The 22361-nt window shown below is 36.2% G+C and overlaps 2 protein-coding genes across 2 annotated transcripts; both read left to right on the top strand.

The window, feature by feature from the left end:
- Positions 1 to 7442: 7442 nt before the first annotated feature.
- On the top strand, positions 7443 to 8493 carry LOC141833546 (momilactone A synthase-like). The gene is made up of 2 exons (XM_074721023.1): positions 7443 to 7495; positions 7585 to 8493. Exons 1-2 carry the CDS (start codon positions 7476 to 7478, stop codon positions 8345 to 8347), a joined length of 783 nt encoding a protein of 260 aa, XP_074577124.1. The 5' UTR covers positions 7443 to 7475; the 3' UTR covers positions 8348 to 8493.
- Positions 8494 to 15017: 6524 nt separating this feature from the next.
- LOC141833600 (momilactone A synthase-like) lies at positions 15018 to 16007 on the top strand. Its single transcript, XM_074721079.1, has 2 exons — positions 15018 to 15052; positions 15139 to 16007. Exons 1-2 carry the CDS (start codon positions 15033 to 15035, stop codon positions 15911 to 15913), a joined length of 795 nt encoding a protein of 264 aa, XP_074577180.1. The 5' UTR covers positions 15018 to 15032; the 3' UTR covers positions 15914 to 16007.
- Positions 16008 to 22361: the final 6354 nt, after the last annotated feature.

Consider the following 22361-nt stretch of genomic DNA (forward strand, 5'->3'; position numbering starts at 1 on the left):
CCTCTTTCCCTCCTCTTGAAATAGAGAAGACGGTTATAATGACTTTTTAAGTTGGAAATAGAGAAGAACAGAAAGAAACCGAGGGGGGAAAAATAAAAAGAATCGATGAAATGATCAGAAAAGAGAGAAGAGAAAGAAGAAGGGAAGATGTTTGGTTCCTTGTTTTGATTGAAGGCGTCAAGCATATGAGACAAAATGAGATCAGTAGGTTTGCATATATGTTTGTATCAGACTGACTCTATAGGTATAAGGATGAATCACCTACACTTACAAAGAGTAAGGACCGGACACTTTTATATATATATTAAAATAAATAATGTATGCAATTAATATCAAATTGTAAAGGATGATAACAACCACAGCAAGCCATGTCTATATATCTCTACTTTAGGTTCGCATATCACACTTACATATCTAAACCTTTGACCATCCAGGGCATGGTGCAATGGTAGGATTATTGGTGGATTCTTGAAAATACTATGATTTAATTCTCGATTGGAGCATCCATATTCTTTATTTGGTAAAAAAAAATTAAGAAAAGTAGTATGAAGTATGATTCCTTTTGGGTTACCATCTGACAGAGCGATCATATTGCGGTCTACGATTCTAATACCCAAATAAGAGCATGACGCTCTACAACAATGGGTTGATCATGGAGGTCGACTATTGATAGCCTCAACGTAAACACTTCTCGAAGGTTCTTTGATGGTTGGTGGGAAACTTTTAATTGTGGAACCGAACAATGACACAGAAATGTGGGGATGGGAGGGGGCGACTCCCATGAGATTTATCGACCGATCGAACCAGTTTAAGTCAATATATTTGATTCAGTCATAACTTGACCATATCAACTCCAAATCAATTTCGGTTCGAACCAACAAAATCTTGATCTCTATATCTACTTGTTAAATTTAGTTTAAACCCTATCCAATTTTAATTCAAAACTCTTGTTTAGTGTTCGACTCAGTTCATTTATTTGTTATTATTATAAAAATACTCTTAATTTATTTTAAATTGATCGAACCGATTTAAGTAACTTGATTTCATATATAACTTGATCAAATCAACTTCAAATCAATTTCAGTTTAAATCAACGAAATCTTTATCTCTGCACCCACCCGTATGTGCTACATGCATGGAGAATTAAGGTGAATTATCCATGCATAAAAAAGAAAAATTCATATAAATTACATCAAATATAATATAAAATGAGCTTCACAAATACATAAATACACAATTATAAAAAATTATTATCACATCATAAATCAAAATCTACATTAATTATATCTACCTCACGATATCATAATTGGTACTATTTAATTTCCACCGGATTAATTCTTCTATATTAGACCTCTATGGGGATTTTTTAAGATCAAAATATATCTGATTCATTTCTCTCTCTATTTCTTCTCCAAACCCTCACCATCATTTTGACCGACTTACTCACAACTTTTAGTTGTCAAAAAATTAAAATTGACCACATATTTAGAAAGTCCTCAACCTAAGCTATCTATTGGTACCGTTTTTATGAGAAAATATCATGATTTAGAATAAGTTTGTCGGGCCTTTTCTCTCGCCAGAACGGTGTAACTCATTTCTTGTTGGTGCCATTGATTCTTATTGTAAAAAATTATGATTTGAGTAAATTTAAGCTCCGTTTCAGTACATAAAATGTAATTTTGAAGGTTGTAGTGCAATGAGTGAAATGGAACCTCAACTTACTTTTCGATTGTTTGTTCAATTTTTTAACATTAGAGTAGAAAATTTTAAACTTTGATTGATTGATTGAATTGTGTTGTGTTCTTGAATAGATGTTGAAGAAAATAGCTCCAAGGATCGATAGATAGTTATTTCAACTAGAACTAAGGGCTAAGGTTAAAATTTTTGAATTTAAGTTTGTTTCAACTCCTTAAATTCAAAATTTAGACTTTTGGATTGTAAAAATAGATTTACAATAATGTTTGGAATTTTTGAAAAGTTCAGCTTATATTTTTTAAGTATTTCTAAGTTTTTAGAATTGGGGAATTCGATTTTGAAAGTGTTTGATGTGTTATAATTGTGAAATATAATTTTTAAAAATTACTGTGTGTAGTTGTGAAGTAAAATATAAAATTTAAAATTTTTTTAGAAAATTTCATTTGAATTTGCCTCCTCTGGTTGGAAATCATGATTATGCCACCGAACCTGTCACCTCCATAATTAATCGCTTCAAAGAACGGAAAACCTAGATTACTAGAAAAAAATGTTTAAAGACCTAGGTTAATGGGAAAATCTCTCGGTTTAGATTGGCACGTTGATATCTCTGAAGTTCTGCAAATAAATACTCTCAACTACACTAATTACGGGCTCAATTTCCTAACCTCTCTACCTCAAGTCTTAGTTCATTAAACTCTGCTCTAAGCTTAGTTCTCATTGACTCTTTAGTTCGAGCTCAATCCCTTGAATTCTTTATTCTGAGTTCTCTACCTCTCGCTACTACTAATGAAGTTATTGGTCGTATGCAAACATAGTTCACGACTCCTTATTGTTCGTCTATGATCCCTAATTTCCCGTAGATTATGGTCACAATCTATACAACTTTTCACATCATCATTTTTTGGGATTAATGGTCATTAAGCAATAATAAATGACATGATGAATGTGTTAGTATCAGTCCTCAGTGTCAATCATGAGATGGTTGTTTAGGGAACATATGTATCATATTCATTAATAAAGGCAAGGTTTGCTTATTATGCTTATTTCTTATCCGTGCTATATGAATAAATATAATAGTGTCCTTGAGTAGTAGGTTCTTGTCTATAACATATCGATTGGTAGAATTGATAGTGAGAGTCTGTAGACATATATAGAACACTACTCTTATTTATTCCTAGTTGAGCATTAATATGCAAGGACAATATTAATGCGTTGAGACTAGCATATAGGTCAATTGATGACTTAATCTCACAAGTCATGGATATGTGATATCACGTTGACACATGGGTATATATTAGAGACTATGTACTGAATTGATCCGCCATGAGAATATTTCATGGATCGTTATATGAGTGTCATAAACATTCTCATATGACTATTAGTATGAACAGTCCTTAGACCTGAAGTCACTACGGTTCCCTACATAATGAGTTGTATATTTTGGCTTCGTCAAATGTCACCCGTAACAGGGTGACTATAAAGGCGATCACTGGATATGCAATAAGTTATGCGGAGGGATGTGAATGATGTAGATGGGATCTATCCATTTCATATAATGGAAGTAATATCTATGGGCCCCTTGATAGAGTAAGACTGCAAAAATGCATGATCATGCTCGAATAAGTCAATATGAGATATTGAGATTATTTGATTGAGTAGTCTACTTAGAGATCAAGAAATTCATGATTGATAAGAGGATGACACGGTCTATACCTCATTGATCAATCTAGATATTAATGATAGAAGGACTGAGTCATGCAAGATAGTAGTCACGGAAAGGTTGTGTCAGATCTCGACATTCTCGTCACTTGGATAACAATGATGTATTGTTAGATGCCGCTCATTGCTTATGTCTTTAAAATGGTTTTAAAGACATTGTCAACGTTACGAGAACTTATTGGGTCACACACTTAGGACATGTGATTTGGAGATGGTTCATGTGATGGATCATTAGGCCATTGGATTGAGTCTAATGTACATTAGACTCATTGAGTGGGACTCAAGGTAGACTCGTTGAATTAGACTCGAGTTGGACTCAAGTCAATTCAGATTGAGTGAGACTCGAGTTGGACTCAAGTCAAATCGAATCCATTAAGATGGTTGCATGATCATCATTCATGAGATTAATAGGGTATTAATTCCCTCATCATTAAGAGGGTTGCATGGGCATCATTAAGAGGGTTGCATGATCATCATGCATAGCATGCATGAGATTAATAAAGGTATTAATTCCATTGAATTCCAAGAGCCAAAAATCCTTCATATTCCATGGTTGGATATAAAAAAGGGTGAGAGACTCTTGAGAAAAGGATCTTGGTCTTCTTCCTCCTCTTTTCTACCTCTTGGTCGAACCTATCATTGTGACTAGCACCACAATCTGGTTCCTCTCCATCTCAGTGTTCGTGTGAATATCGTGGAGGCGCAAACACACTGATCGTGCTGAGATCCGTCAACCTTTGAAAGCAAGAGTTGCTGTCGGGATTGCGAAGGGCTCGCATCGAAGGTAACCTCGATTCCAGTAAATAGAATCGATAAAACAAATATGATTTGTAGGATCGAAAATACGCTAGAGGGGGGTGAATAGCGTGTTTGCACGCTTTTTGATTTTTCGTAAAACTTTCGAGTGTGGAAACGGAAGCGATTACACACAAGTATCAATAGCAGTAAATAAGTGCAAGAAAAATAAACGACTCATTTATTTTTACTTGGTTCACAGCGCAACGCTGCTACTCCAAGGCCCACGGTCCTTGACCGTTTACGTTGGACAATCCACTAAAATACTTGCCCCTTTCCGGCAGCAAGTATATCGTAAAAAGTTTGATACAAAACTCGATTACAAGAATGATATTAATTGAATTACAGACTTAGACTTTGTTACCAAATTTTTCGCTCCCCGGAGATTGAATTCGGCGCCTCGGTGTTTGTTGAAGTAGCTTGGATCAGGCGTAGCACCGACGTCGAAGAATGGAGGCTCAGAGGTCGCGGGAACAGAGTTTGTGAGTGTTTGGAATGAGTTTCTCGGCTGCTGCTCGCGGAGGGCTTATATAGTCGACCTGGGTCGACTCAGATTGCAATCTGGGTCGACTCCAGCAGATGTGGCAGATAGAACTTAATCCCTTCGACGTTTATCCTCTCTGAGTCGACTCTGATCTCGTTCTGGGTCGACTCCAATTGCGGTGGCGGCAGCGACGATCAGACTTTGACTCTGGGTCGACTCAGAAGCTCACTTGAGTCGACTCCAGACTGATTTGGCAGAAAACTCGACGCGCTGACTCCGGACTTCGGCTGACTCGGCTGGAGTCGACTCCAAAACCCATCTGGGTCGACTCCAGACCCGAAAACTCAGTTTTTCAGCCGGAGTTAAGCATTCGTCGGATTTTCTTCCTGCACAAAAGTTAGCTCACAAATAACATGTAAAGTATTTGAGTCGGTTCACCGAACCAACTCCGAGTCTTAACTTCGGATCTCCGGTGAGATCCTGGGTTAGACCGACGCCTACTGTTCCTTGTAGGAACGCGTCCTCACCCACTCCCTTGGGAGAATTTACCTGATGTCAACCGAGTCCTCCTGATCCGTTGGACTTGTGCTCGGCTCTGTCGTTGCCCCCCAGGACTTGTAATGCAACTGATCCTCCTGATCAGTCCATTCTTCTACTACAACTTGGTCCTCCTGACCAAGTTCAGCCTTCTGCAACTTGGTCCTCCTGACCAAGTCCAGACTTCTGCCTGGTGCACTTTGACTCTGTCAAGACTTCATGCCTAGCAGCACTAGGACTTAACTTGTTTTCTGCAAACTCAATTCAACCTGATTAGCCAAACCACATACTTAACTTGATCCTAGTTCCATAATCAAAACTCAGGTTCGATCTGCTAGTGCTTCCTGCACTAACATGATTTTCGCATGGATATCTGGAGGGATCCTTTTTTCGCTGCGTTTATGCGGCTAAAATTATTTTTAGGCGCATATAGATCCCTACAAATTGAACCTTCCCTAATTTACTAGAGACTACAGTCCCAACCTTTGCATGTACCTTCTGCTCATACTTATAAAGAACATGTTAGATCAGAATGTGAGTCAAATTACACCTTATCTTAGTTTCTATTGTTAGCACAATCGACCTTTGATCAAGATTGATTAAGTTTGAGTTGACTCGAATTAAGTTTTGATATTTAATCAATATGTCTGTTGACGAAATCTAGACATCTAGTACAAGAAAAATTTATTAGAGATGGAGATTAATGATGCAATCAATTTCGAGTCATGCTGATCAAGATTGATTTGGATGTGGATGGTTAATTAGCAAAAAGTCAAGTAGATTGTGGTTGACTAGATACTTAACAATGGAGAAGTTTAAATGGATCACGATCGATAGGACATTTAACAGTCGAAAGTTCAACATGTAGTTAACAAAAGAGAAATTCAAGTGGATCACAATTGCTCCGATACTTGACAGTTAAAAATCTAATATCAAAAGGCAATTCAAAGCATTCAACAACAAGTGAAGTGAAGATCTCATTTGTAAAGTTATTCACTTTCATTATTTTGTATTTATATCTTTGTATTTGTGTTATATTACTTGTATAAAAATAAGAACGGTAAAAAATTTCTCTATCTACGAAAATTATAGATGCTATTGCTAGGACGATACACCTTAGAGTAGAAATTGAGATTTCGAATAAATTTGTATTTGTTATTTATATTTTCTACCTTCTTGTACAGATAAACATATTACATATATAATCGATAAGTGACGAATCATGAATCACTATTTATTTTCCTCTAACGACCCACTGGACGCCAACATCTATCTCATTGGCGAATTTTCGATCATTGGTACTCTTTTTTCTTCTTCAAATTTTAGTAGTTTAAACTGTTGATTAGTTTCCATTATCCATATTCTAAATAAATTAACTTATTTAAAATTTGGCTGCTGCAAGCTTATCTAAATTGAAAGTAATTTCCTAAAAAGTTAATAATAAACATACCTCATCATAAATTTACATATATTATTCCAAAGTTGTAGCACTTTAGTCATATTGTCAAAAAAATAAAAAATAATTACATGTTTTTGAATTAAAAAAACTCCAAATCTGTATTAAAGGAAAGAAACTTATCGAATTTAGATTTTTATCGAGAAAAAGAAATGTCTTTGCATCTAGACAAGGGACCGATAACATAACACGTACGCTCTAATTATTTATTCCAAATTGTTTAAAAGCTGCTTTTCACTCTAATTATTTATTCCAAATTGTTTAAAAGCTGCTTTTCAACGTTTTTCAAGTGGATCACTTAAAGTCAAGATAGTGACTTATGTTTATTTCACAACTTATTATGTATATATTTACATTTATATAGTCGAGAAATAGGAAAATGGAGATTTAAATATTTGAAAGCATGGAATAATATAATTCCCACGAGGAGTGTGAGGATTATAATATTCAAGTGATATTATATAATCAATGATGGAAATGTTAATTATAATCCTCACATATAAATTAGCGTTTAAAGAATTGAACGTGATTGAGATGAGTGTATTTATTTATTTAGTATAAAATAAAAATAAATAAGTGGATAATAGAATTCATAAATAATAAATATTCATATTAAAATAAACGTGTTAATAAAAGAATTATATTAATATGATGAATGTTATATATTTATATATATATTTAAAAGATGATATATATATTAATATTTAAATCAATACAAATGTCCGGTCTATAAAGACAGAAGAAGAGGGATCATTCAAGCATCACCAAAAGCTACTGTAGATTAGTAAGATGTCTTCAATGGAGAGGAGGTCTTTACTTTTAATCTGTGAAATTTTTATAGTGTTTTCTTTCGCCTGAGTTAATATAATGGATTGTATGGTTGATTAATTTTCATCAGGCTCGAAGGCAAGGTCGCCGTCATCACCGGCGGCGCTAGCGGTATAGGCGAGGCCACGGTTAAGTTGTTCGTTCGCCACGGCGCTCGTGTCATCGTCGCCGATGTCCAAGACGAGAAGGGGAAGGCCCTCTGCGCCGACCTAGGTTCCGACGACGTCGCCTCCTACGTCCACTGCGACGTCCGCCTTGAGTCCGACGTGAAGCACGCCGTGGACACCGCCATCTCCCTCCACGGCAAGCTCGACATCATGTTCAACAACGCCGGCATCCTCGGCTCCTACGGCAGCAGCATCCTCGGCGAGGACGACACGACCGCGGTGTTCGAGCGGATGATGGGGGTCAACGTGCTGGGACCGCTGCTGGGGACGAAGCACGCGGGGCGGGCCATGGTGGCGGCGGGGCAAGGCGGGAGCATCATCATCACGGCGAGCTTGGCGTCGGTGGTGGGAATGCTGGGTCATCCGGTGTACTCGTGCTCGAAGCACGCGGTGGTGGGGCTAGCGCGGAGCGCGGCGGCGGAGCTGGGCAAGCACGGGGTGCGTGTGAACTGCGTGTCACCGTCTGTGGTGGCGACGCCGATGGCGTTGTCGGGCGAGGAGAAGGTGAAGGCATTGGGAGAGGTGATCTCGGCTCTGAAGGGCGTGATGCTGAAAGCGGAGGATATAGCGGAGGCGGCGCTGTTCTTGGCCAGCGACGAGTCGAGGTTCGTGAGCGGCCACAACCTCATGGTCGACGGAGCCTCCAGCGTCACCAAAATATTCTAAATCCCTATATATCTTCTTCTTCAATAAAGTGTCAAATTAAATAAAAGGAAAGGATTGCTTATCGATCAGCTCGGATCCATTGGATGATATTCTCTTTCTGTGCTGAAAAAGAATACATTGCCGATGTCCTAACAGATTTATTATATATAAACATTGATGTTTCTTATATTTTAAATTGGTCTTGATAAATTTTAAATCAACTACCTCAGTGTATGACAATGGATAGACACATCGATTTCTGTTAATATCTTTATATTAGAGGGGGTTCAAATCCTGGCGAAGCCAGGCAATACCCTTCTGCGTCGTAACCAATTGCACTTTCTCGATTTACCTCTGTGGGCCGACCGTGTGGAGCTGCTAAAGTGGCGGATCCACCTTTTTGCAGGAGAGGAAGGAGAAAGGTACTAATTAATTGATCACTGCTATTTGTTAATATAAAATAGGTGATATTTGGATTATACGGAGAGGAAATAGTTAACGTACACTTTTTTTCTTTACAGAATTTGTTATATATAGCTCTAACATTATCTTTCAATCATATCTTGAAATCTAAACCACTTGAATTATATATATATAGCTAGAGAGGCTTCCTCCGTTTGATCTGGTCAAAGCCGATGGCGTCCGGCCAAAACTTGAATTTTTTAGAGTAATTCAAATTAAGTGTTGGAGTTATGTAAACTTTAAGATATTTGGTACCTCTTTAATTCCCTCCTCTTGAAATAGAGAAGACGGTTATAACGACTTTTTAAGCTGGAAATAGAGAAGAACAGAAAGAAGCCGATCGAGGAGGGAAAAAATAAAAAGAATCGATGAAATGATCAGAAAAGAAAGAAGAAGGGAAGATGTTTGGTTCCTTGTTTTGATTGAAGGCATCATAAGAAAAATAAACCAAATGAAAATGAGACATAATGAGATCAGTAGGTTTGCATGTTTGTATCAGACGGACTCTAGGTATAAGGATTAATCACCTACACTTCATCTGCTGGACTTGAGCGGCTCCATGATATTGCTACGGTGGTGGAATATCAGCTTAGTTAAGATTTGATTTTTTCCGTAGTAACCAACTCAATCATACTTCGGAGATAGACTCCAAATACATAGAAACTAGATGAAAGGTAGCTACATAGTGATTATTAAAGATTTATATATAATTTAAACAACAATCGGCACTCAAAATAAGTTGGTTTGTAAACAAGGACCAAAGATCGGATACTTAATGTCGGGTTGCAAGGGTGGAAACATACTCTCACATTTAAAATACATAGAAAAGATCATGGGTTTTAAAGGATGAAAAGTATCTCTATTGATATGAGACCTTTTGGGTTGAGCCCAAGAACAAAACTATGAGGGCTTAGGCCTAAAGTGGACAATATCATACAATTGTGGAAATATTTTGATTCCATCGATACTAACAAGTGGTATCAGAGCGAGGCCGCTTTTCACCGGACTAACCGCCGGAAAAGTCATGATCCAGATCTAACCATGTGGGTTGAACCTTAAACAAAGGAAGTGGGTGCTTCCATGTCTAAATCAAGAGGACCAGACATCAGATAGAAAGTCCTAGTTGTGGCTAAGCAGAAAGTCCTAATAGGTCGGATGGACCGAGAGGCAGAAAATCCTAGTGGATCGAGGATTCGGACATCAAACGGAAGCTTTCCGTTTGAGGGGGGGTTTAAAAGGATGAAAAGCATCTCCATTGGTATGAGATCTTTTAGGGAGAGCCCAAGAACAAAACCATGAGGATTTAAGCCCAAAGTGGACAATATCATGCCCTAACACTTAAGAGTATAAAAATAATAATTATAAATTATAAATGTGAAAACTTATATATATATATAATGTATGCAATTAATATCAAATTGTAAAGGATGATAACAAGCCATGTCAATATATCTCTACTTTAGGTTGGCATATCACACTTAGGGGCATGATGCAATAGTAGGATCATCAGTGGATTCTCTAAAATACTATAATCATCATGCCCCTAAGTACGTTTTACAACAATGGATTGATCATGGAAGTTGACTATTGGTAGTCTTGAAGTTACTCTGATGGATGGTGGAAAACTTTTGTGGAACTGCATAGCCACATGGAGATTGGAAGGGGCGACCCCCTTGAGATTTATGGATAGATCGAACCAATTTAAGTCAATATATTTGGTTCGATCATAATTTGACTACAACAACTCCAAATCAATTCTAGTTCGAACCAACAAAATCTTTATCTCCGCATCTACCCGTTAAATTTAGTTTGAACCTCATCCAATTTTAATTTAGCACTTTGTTTAGTGTTTGATAATTCAAATCATTTATTTGTTATTATTATAAAAATACTCTTAATTTATTTTAAATCAATCGAACAGACTTAAGTAACTTGATTCAGCCATAACTTGATCAAATCAACTCCAAATCAATTTTGGTTTAAATCAATAAAATCTTTATCTCCGCACCCACCCGTATGTACTACATGCATGGAGAATTAAGGTGAATGATCCACACATAAAAAAGAAAATTTCATATAAATTACATCAAATATAATATATAATGAGCTTCACAAATACATAAATACATAATTATAAAAATTATTATCATATCATAAATCAAAATCTGCACTACATCTACTTCACAATATCATAATTGGTGTTATTTAATTTCCATCAGATTAAATAAAAATTCTTCTAGATTAGACCTCCATGTGAATTTTTTAAGATTAAAATATATTTGATTCATAGCTATTTCTCTTTCTATTTCTTCTTCAAAATAGTCTCAAATCCTCACTATCATTTTGACCGACTAACTCACCACTATTAGTCATCGAAAAATTGAAATTGACCATATATTTAGAAAGCCCTCAACCTAAGTTATCTATTAGTATCACTTGCCAGAGAAAATATCGCAACTTGGAATAAGTCTATTGGGCCTCTTCTCTTGCCAGAGTTGTGCGACCCATTTCTTGCTGTCGCCATTGATTCTTGTCAGAAAAAATTATGATTTGAGTAAACTTAAGCTCAGTTTCAATACATATATTATAATTTTGAAGGTTGTAGTGCAGTGAGTGAAATAGAACCTCATCTCACTTTTTGATTGTTTGCTCGATTTTTGACATTTAAAGTAGAAGGTTTTAAACTTTGGTTGATTGATTGAATTGTGTTGTGTTTTTGAATAGATATTGAAGAAAATAGCTTCAAGGATCGACGAATAGTTATTTCAACTAACTAGAACCAAGGGCTAAGCTCAAAATTTTTGAATTTAAGTTCGTTTTCAACTCCTTAAATTTAAATTTGAAATTTAGACTCTTGGATTGTGAAAATAGATTTACACTAATGTTTGGAAATTTTGAAAAGTTCAGCTTATATGTTTTAAGTATTTTCAAGTTTTTAGAGTTGGATAATTTGATTTTAGAAGTGTTTGATGTATTATAATTGTGACATATAATTTTTAAAAATTATTGTGTGTAGTTGTGAAGTAAAATATAAAATTTAAGACTTTTAGAAAATTTAATTTGAATTTGCCTCCTCTAGTTGGAAATCATGACTGTGCCACCAAACCTTTCATCTCCATAATTAATCACTTCAAAGAACTGAACACCTAGATTACTAGAAAAAAAATGTTTAAAAACCTTAGGTTAATGGGAAAATCTCTCGGTTTAGGTTGGCACGTTGATATCTCTGAAGTTTTGCTAATAAATACTATCAACAATGTTGGGATCGATGCGTTGGCTAGAGGGGGTGAATAGTAGTTTTCGATCTTTCTTTGCGAGATTGTTAACGGAAGCAAAATAATAATAATAAAATATAAAGATCAAATGCTAACCCAGTTATTTACTTGGTATTCACCTCAACGAGGTGACTAATCCAAGGATCCACACACATAGCCGACGATTCCACTATGAAATAATCTCCTTCTCAAAGCACGCTTCGAAGGCAGAGAAACCTTTACAACACAATTCCTTCCTCGTATAAGATTTGTAGTGGAGTTTTAGGAGGAAAAGAAAGAGTTTCTACAATGTCAGAGAGCTGTCAGGAAGATGAAAGAATCAAGTGTTATTTTCTGCGACGTTGACCGCTCTTTTTATAAAATTCCGTGCACCAGTCGACTGATCCTAAGGCCAGTCGACTGATCCTAGGGCCAGTCGACTGATCCTAGGGCCAGTCGACTGATGGACTTCAATGACTCTTTTAATACGCATTTAATTTGTCAGCTGTCGCCCAACGGTAATCTATCAGTCGACTGCTCCAACACCAGTCGATTGGTACCAGTCGACTGTACCTCTCGACTGATCTTTCTGTTTGACACCAGTCGACTAGAATTCAGACTTCAGTTGACTGATACTTCTGAACTTGGCTGTGTGTTCTTCGAATCAACCCCAGTCGACTGCTGGCAGGGCCAATCGACTGACTAAGCTGAAAACTCCCTTTTTCAGCTTCTTTTTCATCCCTTAGCATTGACACAAGTCTTCAAACGCCTTCTACAAGCCTCGTGCACTTCCTTGCACTAGCTTGAGACGTTTCCCTCAACTTTGTCGTGCTAAGTCTTCTCTTGCCAAGAGGCCTCGCCTCCGGGACTTCGTCCTTTGCCAAGAGGCCGTGCCTCCGGGAATTCACCAAATGTCAAGACTCCATTCCTAGACTTTCCTGTGAACTCAAGTCACACATGTTAGATCACAAACATTGCCTAACTTAAACTGATTCAACCAAACATTAAAATCTAAATCACTTGAGGTAAAATTGCCCCAACAAACTACACTAATTACGGGCTCAATTTCCTAACCTCTCTACCTCAAGTCTTAGTTCGTTAAACTCTGCTCTAAGCTTAATTCTCATTAACTCTTTAGTTCGAGCTCAATCCCTTGAATTCTTTATTCTGAGTTCTCTACCTCTCACTACTACTAATGAAATTATTGGTCGTATGCAAACATGGTTCACGACTCCTTTATTGTCCGTCTATGATCTCTAATTTTTCCTGTAGATTATGGTCACAATCTATGCAACTTTTCACACCATCAGTTTTTGGGATTAATAGTAATAAGCAATAATAAATGACTTGGTGAGTGAACCGTCCCTAATTTACTAGAGACTACAGTCCTAATTAACCTTCGCATGTACCTTTCTGCTCATACTTATAAAGAACATTAGGTTAGATCAGAGTGTGAGTCGAATTACACCTCGTCTTAGTTTCTATTGTTATTGTTAGTGCAATTGACCTTTGATCAATATTGATTAAGTTTAAGTTGGCTCAAATCAAATTTCGATATTTAAATAATATGTTTGTTGATGAAAGCTAGACATCTAGTAGAAGGAAATTTTATTAGAGATGGAGATTATTGATGCTATCGATCTCGAGTCATGTTGATCAAGATTGATTTGGATGTGGATGGTTAATTAACAAAAAGTCAAGTAGATTGTGGCTGATCGAATACTTGACAATGGAGAAGTTCAAGTAGTTCACGATTGACAGGACATTTGACAGTCAAAAGTTTAACATGAAGTTAATAAAAAAGAAATTTAAGTGGATCATAGTTGCTCAGACACTTGACAATTAAAAATCTAACAAGGAGTCAAATGTGAAATCCAAGTGGATCAAGATTGATCGGACATTTAGCAATTAGAGAAGTCTAAATATGTCAAAGAGGACCGAATGTTTAGCAGTAGTGAAATCCTAACAAATCAAAGTTGACATGATACTAGGTAGTGGTAAAGTTCTGACAGATTAAGATTGATCAGATACTAAGCAATGGTGAAATCCTAATAAGTTAAAATTGACCGGATGCTAGACAAAAAAGTCATGACACATTACGGTTGACTAGATGCTAAACAAAGGAAGTCTTGATATATTAATTAGGTTGAGATCAATTGAATATTAGGTAAGGTGATAATTAATCTTGGTAAGGCTAAAATAGAGCTATAAAGTGATTTTTAGATAATAGCAATTGGCTAATAAACCTGTAAATATTGAGTTTGAAGTTTGAGAGGATTTATTGTACATCAGTTGATTGCTATGTTGATTAAGTTGAGATCAACTAGATTGAGGTAAGGTGAGAATTTAATGTTGATAGGACTAAAATAGAAGAAATGTCTCTGCATCAAGGGACCGATAACGTAACACGCTGTAATTATTTATTCCAAATTGTTTAAAACCTGCTTTTCAACGTTTTTCAAGTGGATCAAAGTCAAGATAGTGACTTATGTTTATTTCATAACTTATTATATATATATATATATATACATTTATATAGACGAGAAATAGGAAAATGGAGATTTAAATATTTGAAAGCATGGAATAATATAATTCCACGACGATGATATCTTAACGTGTGAGGATTATAATATTCAAATGATATTACATAATCAATGAAGGACTCACATATAAATTAGCGTTCAAAGAATTGAACGCAATTAATTTATAAGATGAGTGTATTTATTTATTTAATATAAAATAAAAATAAATAAATAGATAACAGAATTTATAAATAATAAATATTAATATTAAAATAAACATGAATATGTGTATTATAATAAAAAAAAGTATATTAATATAGTGCATATGTATCATATATTTATATATATATATTTTTTAAAAGATGATATATATATATTTAAAAGATGCATATGTCCTATTCCGGCCTATAAATACAGAAGAAGAGGGATCATTCAAGTATCACCAAAATTTAACTGGGGATTAGTAAGATGTCTTCAACGGAGAGGAGGTCTTTACTTTTAATCTGTTAAATTTTTATAGTGTTTTCTTCCGCCTTAGTTAATGGATTGTATGGTTGATTAATTGATTCATCAGGCTCGAAGGCAAGGTCGCCGTCATCACCGGCGGCGCTAGCGGCATAGGCGAGGCCACTGTTAAGTTGTTCGTCCGCCACGGCGCTCGTGTCGTCGTCGCCGACGTCCAAGACGAGAAGGGGAAGGCCCTCTGCGCCGACCTAGGCTCCGACGACGTCGCCTCCTACGTCCACTGCGACGTCCGCCTCGAGTCCGACGTGAAGCGCGCCGTGGACACCGCCATCTCCCTCCACGGCAAGCTCGACATCATGTTCAACAACGCCGGCATCGCCGACCCCTCCGGAAGCAGCATCCTTGGAGAGGACGACACGACCGCGGTGTTCGAGCGGGTGATGGGGGTCAACGTGCTGGGAGCGCTGCTGGGGACGAAGCACGCGGGGCGAGCCATGGTGGAGGCGGGGCGAGGCGGGAGCATCATCATCACGGCGAGCATGGTGTCGGTGGTGGGAACGCTGGGTCATCCGGTGTACAAGTGCTCGAAGCACGCGGTGGTGGGGCTAGCGCGGAGCGCGGCGGCGGAGCTGGGCAAGCACGGGGTGCGTGTGAACTGCGTGTCGCCGGGTATCGTGGCGACGCCGCTGACGAAGTCGCACTATCAGGCGAGCGAGGAGGAGGTGGAGGCATTGGGAGAGGTGATCTCGACTCTGAAGGGCGTGATGTTGAAAGCGGAGGACATAGCGGAAGCGGCGCTGTTCTTGGCCAACGACGAGTCGAGGTTCGTGAGCGGCCACAACCTCATGGTCGATGGAGCCTCCAGTGTCACCAAAATATTCTAAATCCCTATATATTATCTTCTTCTTCAATAAAGTGTGAAATTAAATAAAAGGAAAGGATCGTTCATCAGCTCCATTGATTGATATTCTCATAGAATTTGTATGCACAAAAAGCCTTTTGTTCTGGATCGTAATATAGAATATTGTTCTAGTTAAATGCATAAATATACAATCTTGATCATTAAAAAGAACGACTTTAAATCTTTTGAGTAAAAGATCAACTTGAAGAATTAAAGATTTGTCCAGTTTTGGAGAAAAAGTTTGGAAAAGTCATGCGAAGAAGAGTATGAACTTGAACTGTCGGTGCTGAAAAAGACTACAGTGCCGATGTCCTAACAGATTTATTATAAACATTGTATTCATAAATTTTAAATCAACCACGTCACTGTATGACAATGGATGGACACATCAGTTATTGACTTATTGTTAATATCTTTATATTATAATTGGAAAGAGAAAGGTAATAATTAATTGATCACTGCTATTTTTTAATATAAAATAGGTGATATTTGGACTATATGGAGAGGAAATAGTAATGTACATTTTATTTTACAGAATTTGTCATATATAACTCTAACATTATCTTTCAATCTTATCTTAAAATCGAAATCACATTAATTAAACGTAACTACCAAAAGGTTGTTTTTTTTTTGTCCTCACGGAGACGACGAGGCTGCAACTGGGCCTCATAACAGTCCCGGCCGGGAAATTAGCATATCAAGTTTCAAGGAAAACTCCCCCTTGAATGTCTCATCTTCTACTTTTGTTCTCCGTACTCTAAGCTAGTAAGTTGGAGTGTCTGCTGAGGCATCAAGGTGATCCTCTATTCTATGAAGATGTGCCTTTTTTTTTTAGAGTAATTCAAGTGTTTGGGTTGGCACTAGGATGCATAGTTGGTTCGGCTTGGAGCTTCATTCCTTTCAAGGATGTACGAATTATCTATCACATTTAATTTGACGTATAATCCAAAACAGACTTAATGCTAGGGACCGGACAATGTCTTGCAAAAAAAAAAGTGTTCGACTGGCTTCTCTGACTTGTCTGCTTTGATCTGTGAGACATCTGTTGAATTTTATCATTATTTGATGGACTTGTACGTTATTTGTGACATGCGAATGTTATTTGTGACCTGCGAATATATATCATTAAAAGAACTAAATCTATTAAGTATTTTAATTTATGTTTATTTAGGGCTTAAGTTATTGGATATGAGATTCATATGTAAAACTTGTTAATATATATATAGACAATTCTAATAGTTCTCTTTGCTCTCCATCAACGGATAAATTACAATATCGTCAACCTAACTCCTCCGGAAGATCATCTCCCTTGTTCACCCTCTTCATCCTATGGAAGAATCCTCAGATTCGTGGATGACACATGGGTATTTTGGTTTTTCCGCTACAATTTGGTTCATCATCATCCTTTGGTATTTATTTTCTTCTATAGAATCATGACATATCATGCTTTAGAATTCATACGATTAAGAAAATAATTTCCCAATAAGTGATATCAGAGTCGCAATTGTTTCGTCATTTTTTATAGCGATAAAGTTGGGGTTTTCATTGATTTCGTTGTTTCTATGCTAGATTTGATTTTCCTAGCACAAAATAATTTTTTATTTGTCAAAAATCTTGAAAGGAAAATCCTAAGGAAGCGACATTTTCAAGTTTTTTGTGTTTTTCTGAATCGTATTTTTCTGCAAAGAACACGAAGAACGACGGTAACCCCCGTCATTTTTCGGAAGAAAATCATCGTTTCTATCTAAAATTAGGTTTTGGGTTGTAGCCAGCCATACATGGTCGTGTTGTGCGCTGCGACCCTGATCACGATAGTTTCAATTAACATGGCCAAGCGCTGTGTGCATCCAACACGGCCATGTCAAATGATATTCCTAAATGTCAGGCGCTATTTGCACTCAACATAGTCGCGTGCTCAACACTGGGCACTATGAGCACTCAACATAGCCATGTCAATTGACATGGTCATGCCGTGTTAGGTGTTGATAGCCTAGTTGTTGCCCCATCACTTGAGTTTCCACTCAAGACCACTTGAGAATTATTAGTGAAGTAGATTACTTTTGTTCAATTCAATTTTTTAGATTTTTTGAGTATATTTATACACGTATTACTAAATTGAACAATTGTGTTGACCTAAAGGAAGACATCTTAGGTAGGTTTAGTGTATTTTATATTGATAGACATATATCTATGCTAAAAATAATTGACCTAAAAAAAATTACTTTTAAACTAGATATAAGTTTAAGGGTAGCTTACAACAATGATTTTTTTTTTGTTCAGATCATGCGTGTAATATGTTGGCCCAAAGGAAGACATATTCAATTTCCTATGATATGTCAACCCAAAGAAAGGCGTATTGTGCAACCAACTAAAGTTTGAACTATAATAGAGAGTACTGCCAACAAATTATATTTTAGTTTAAAAATAAAAATGTAATGTTGTATTTAGTATCTCAGTAAGAGCCTTGCATGTTTTTTATTGCATAATTTCTTACTTATATCTCTCAATATTTTTGGCTTTGGTCGTGAGCTTATGGTAGATTTCTCTTTTCATTTCCAGTGCAATCCATAACTATTAACATGAGTAATATCCCCACCCTTACTGAATCAAACTTTGCCAATTAGAAAGAATATGTTACTATATTCTTGGGTTGTATAGACTTGGACTATGCATTAAGATACGATCGCATCGCACCCCCGACCATTGCTTGCACTATATTAGAGTAGAGGGCTAACTTTGATAAGTGAGAGCGATCGAATCACATGAATCTGAGCATCATGAAGCTCTTAATTCCAGAACCCCTAAAGGGCTCAATAACTAAAGAGGAGGATGTGATATCTTTCCTAAAGTAATTAGTAAATAAATTCGTGTTGAACGAAAAGGTCGAGACAACCATACTTCTATCGAAGTTAGTGTCCATGCAATATAATAGAAAGGGTAACATATGTGAGGACATTATAGAGATATCTAATTTCACCACGAGACTAAAGTCATTCCAACTAAAAATGAAGGATAATATGCTAGTGCACTTTGTCTTGATATCTTGACCTGTACAGTTCACTTCTTTTAAGATACCTTATAATACTCAAAAGAAGTAATGGATATTAAATGAGTTTATTGCTCAATATGTATAAGAGGAGGAGAGATTGAGGTGAGATACATTTGAAAGTGCTTATTTTACATCAACTCATCAGGATTTGAGCAACAAAAGAAAGAGGATCAATAACAAAATCAAATAAATAAACAAACTGCAGATTCTAGGATTCATGGGCATAAAGAGGAAAAGAAGCAACATAAAGATTCTCTTTGTTTCTTCTATAAGAAGAAGGGCTACATGAAGAATGATTGTCTCAAATACACCAATTAGCATGTTAAGAAAGGTAAACTTCTTAATTTTATCAGTTCAGAAGTCAACTTAACGATTATGTCTAATGACACTTGGTGGATAGATACTGATGCTACTATTCACATAAGTGTAATTATGTATGTTTATCTCAAGAGTCGACTACCGCTTGATAGTGAAAAATACATCTATATGGGGAACGATAAGAAGGCTAAAGTAGAGTCTATAGGTGCTTTTAGACTTTATTTAGGAATCAATAATTTTCTAGATTTGGATAATACATTCTATGTGTCGTCTTTTAGATGAAACTTAATTTTTATTTCTTGTTTGAACAAATCTGATTATTCTTGTTCATTTAGAAATAAAGTTTTAGGGTAGTATTTTCCTTAATTCAATGTTGATTGGCAATGGTTCCTTGATTGATAAGTTGTATAAATTAAACACTTTAACTCCTACTAATGACAACATAATTATGCATAACATATGTACAAAACACAATTTGACCGACGAGAATTCCTCCATGCTATGGCATAGGCGTTTATGACATGTTTACAAACAATGCCTAAAAATGTTAATATCACATGAAATTCTTGATTCTCTCAACATGTCAGACTTTGATGTTTACATATAGTGTGTTAAGGGGAAGATAATTGACAAGAGAAATAAGGGTGCAAACCGATGTAGTGACGTCTTAGAACTAATACATGTGAATATTTGTAGACCGTTCCCTAAGGCATGCATCTTAGAACGGACACACATATTTTATTAATTTCATAGACGACTACTCATGATACAGTTATTCATACCTTATTTATGAGAAATTACAATCCTTGGACATATTCAAGATTTTCAAAGTTGAAGTTAACAATCAACTAAGTAAGAAAATTAAGGTTGTTAGATCCGATTGAGGTGATGAATACTATGATCGGTATGACGGATCAGGTGAATAACGTCCTGGACCATTTACGAACTACCTTAAAGAGTGTGGGATCATCCCTTAATATACCATGTCTGGTACTCCCAGTCAAAATGGTGTAGCTGAGCGATAGAATCATACTCTAAAAGATATAGTGAAAAGTATGATGACTTTCACTTCTCTACCGGAGTCTTTGTGGGGTGAGATACTCAAGATTGCAGTTTACCTACTTAATAGAGTACCCAATAAGGTAGTGACTAAAATCTTGTACAATATGTGGACCGGTAGGAAGCCTAGCATTCTGTATTTACACGTCTGGGTTATCCAGCCGAGGCAAGGCCTTATAGGCCTAATGAAAAAAATGGATCCAAGAATTGTGAGTTGTCATTCTGTGGGATACCCTAATTAGTTGAAGGGATATAAATTTTATAACCCCTCAAATAAGTAGTTTTTCGAGAGGGAAATGTCAAATCTATTGAGGACGATATATGGAAGCACTAATATTAGAGACGTATCTTTTAAGAAAAGCATTGACGATCCTCCTATGGTTACTATAAGTGCAATGAGTAGCGGTATGGTAATCATATATATCCTACATTATGGATATTGTATATCTTGTGGGAGTAGTGGACAAAGATATTCCTATATCATCTCCAATGCAATTAGAGAAACCTTCCACTTAGACTGAGATATTGCCTCATATTAATGAGTAAATATCTCAACCACCTCAACTGCAAGTGTCTTTAAGGTAATCCATAAGGGAACGGAGACCCACGATTTCTCATGATTATGTTTATCTCCAAGAGCATAATTTTGATATTTGGTCCTACAGTTTTTCAAGAAATCAAACAATGCTCTAATCCCAAGAGATGGATTGAAGTCATGAAAGATGAGTTGAAGTCTATAGCAGACAATGACATTTGAAAACTTATCGAATTTCCCAAAGGTACGAACTCCATTGGTTGTAAATGAATATTTAAAATCAAATGGGAAAGGCAATATCGAGAAGTATAAGACTCACCTTATTGCTAAGGGATTCACTTAAAAGGAGGATATTGATTACAAGAAGACTTTCTCGCTTGTATCGACAAAAGACTACCTTAGGATAATCATGACACTTGTTGCTTATTTTGATTTAGAGCTACACTAGATTGACATAAAGACTGCATTCCTTAATGATGACATTAAGGAGTCTATATATATGGTGCAATTGAAGAACTTTGAGTCTGAAGACTCGAAGCACTTAATATGTAAATTAAAGAAATTTATTTATGATTTGAAATATATGTCCCATCAATGGTATCAAAAATTTGATCGGGTGGTTATTTCATTCGATTTTAAGGAAACCATGTTGATCTATTCATATATGTCAAGTTTAGTGGAAGTAAGTTCATAATACTTGTTTTATATATTGATGATATATTGCTGACAAGCAATAATAAAGGTATGCTGTTAAAAAATCAATTCATTTCTATCAAGTAATTTTGAAATGAAAGATCTTGATGAAGTATCCTTTGTCTTAAACATACAGATATGTCATGATCGTTTAAGAGGTTCTTGGACTTTCACAAAAGGTTTATATCAAAAAGGTGCTCATATGATATGACATACAAAACTGTGCATCTGGTAACACACTAGTGTCTAGTGGTGGCAAATTCAATTTACAACAGTATCAACAATTGAACTTGAAATAAAGACGATGCAATAATTCCCTTATGTGTCAGCTACTAGAAATCTCATGTATGCACAAGTTTGTATGCGTTCGGATATTACATACATAATTGGGATGTTAGATAGATACTTAAGCAACTCAGGACTGACATATTGGAAAGTCGTAAAAAGAGTAATGCGGTGTTTGCAAAAAATAAGAGGATACATCCTCACGTATCGGAGGTCTGATCACTTGGAGGTGCTTAGATATTCAAACTTTGACTTTATTGGATGCTTGGACAGCAGGAGGCATACATTAAGATACATATTCATAATTGCTAGAGGGGCTATATCATGAAAAATCATGAAACAGAAGCTAGTAACCACTTCTACTATAAAGGCAAAGTTGGTAGCTTTCTATGAAGATCAAATCATGAGATTTGGCTGCGAAACTTCATCAAAGTATTGGGGATCTTTAATGACATCGACAAACTATTAAAGATCAACTGTAATAATAAAGTT

Source organism: Curcuma longa, chromosome 8 (assembly GCF_044706935.1).
Source record: "Curcuma longa cultivar G26 ecotype Majalengka, Jawa Barat chromosome 8, ITB_CL_G26_1.1, whole genome shotgun sequence".
Classification (NCBI taxonomy): Eukaryota; Viridiplantae; Streptophyta; class Magnoliopsida; order Zingiberales; family Zingiberaceae; genus Curcuma; species Curcuma longa.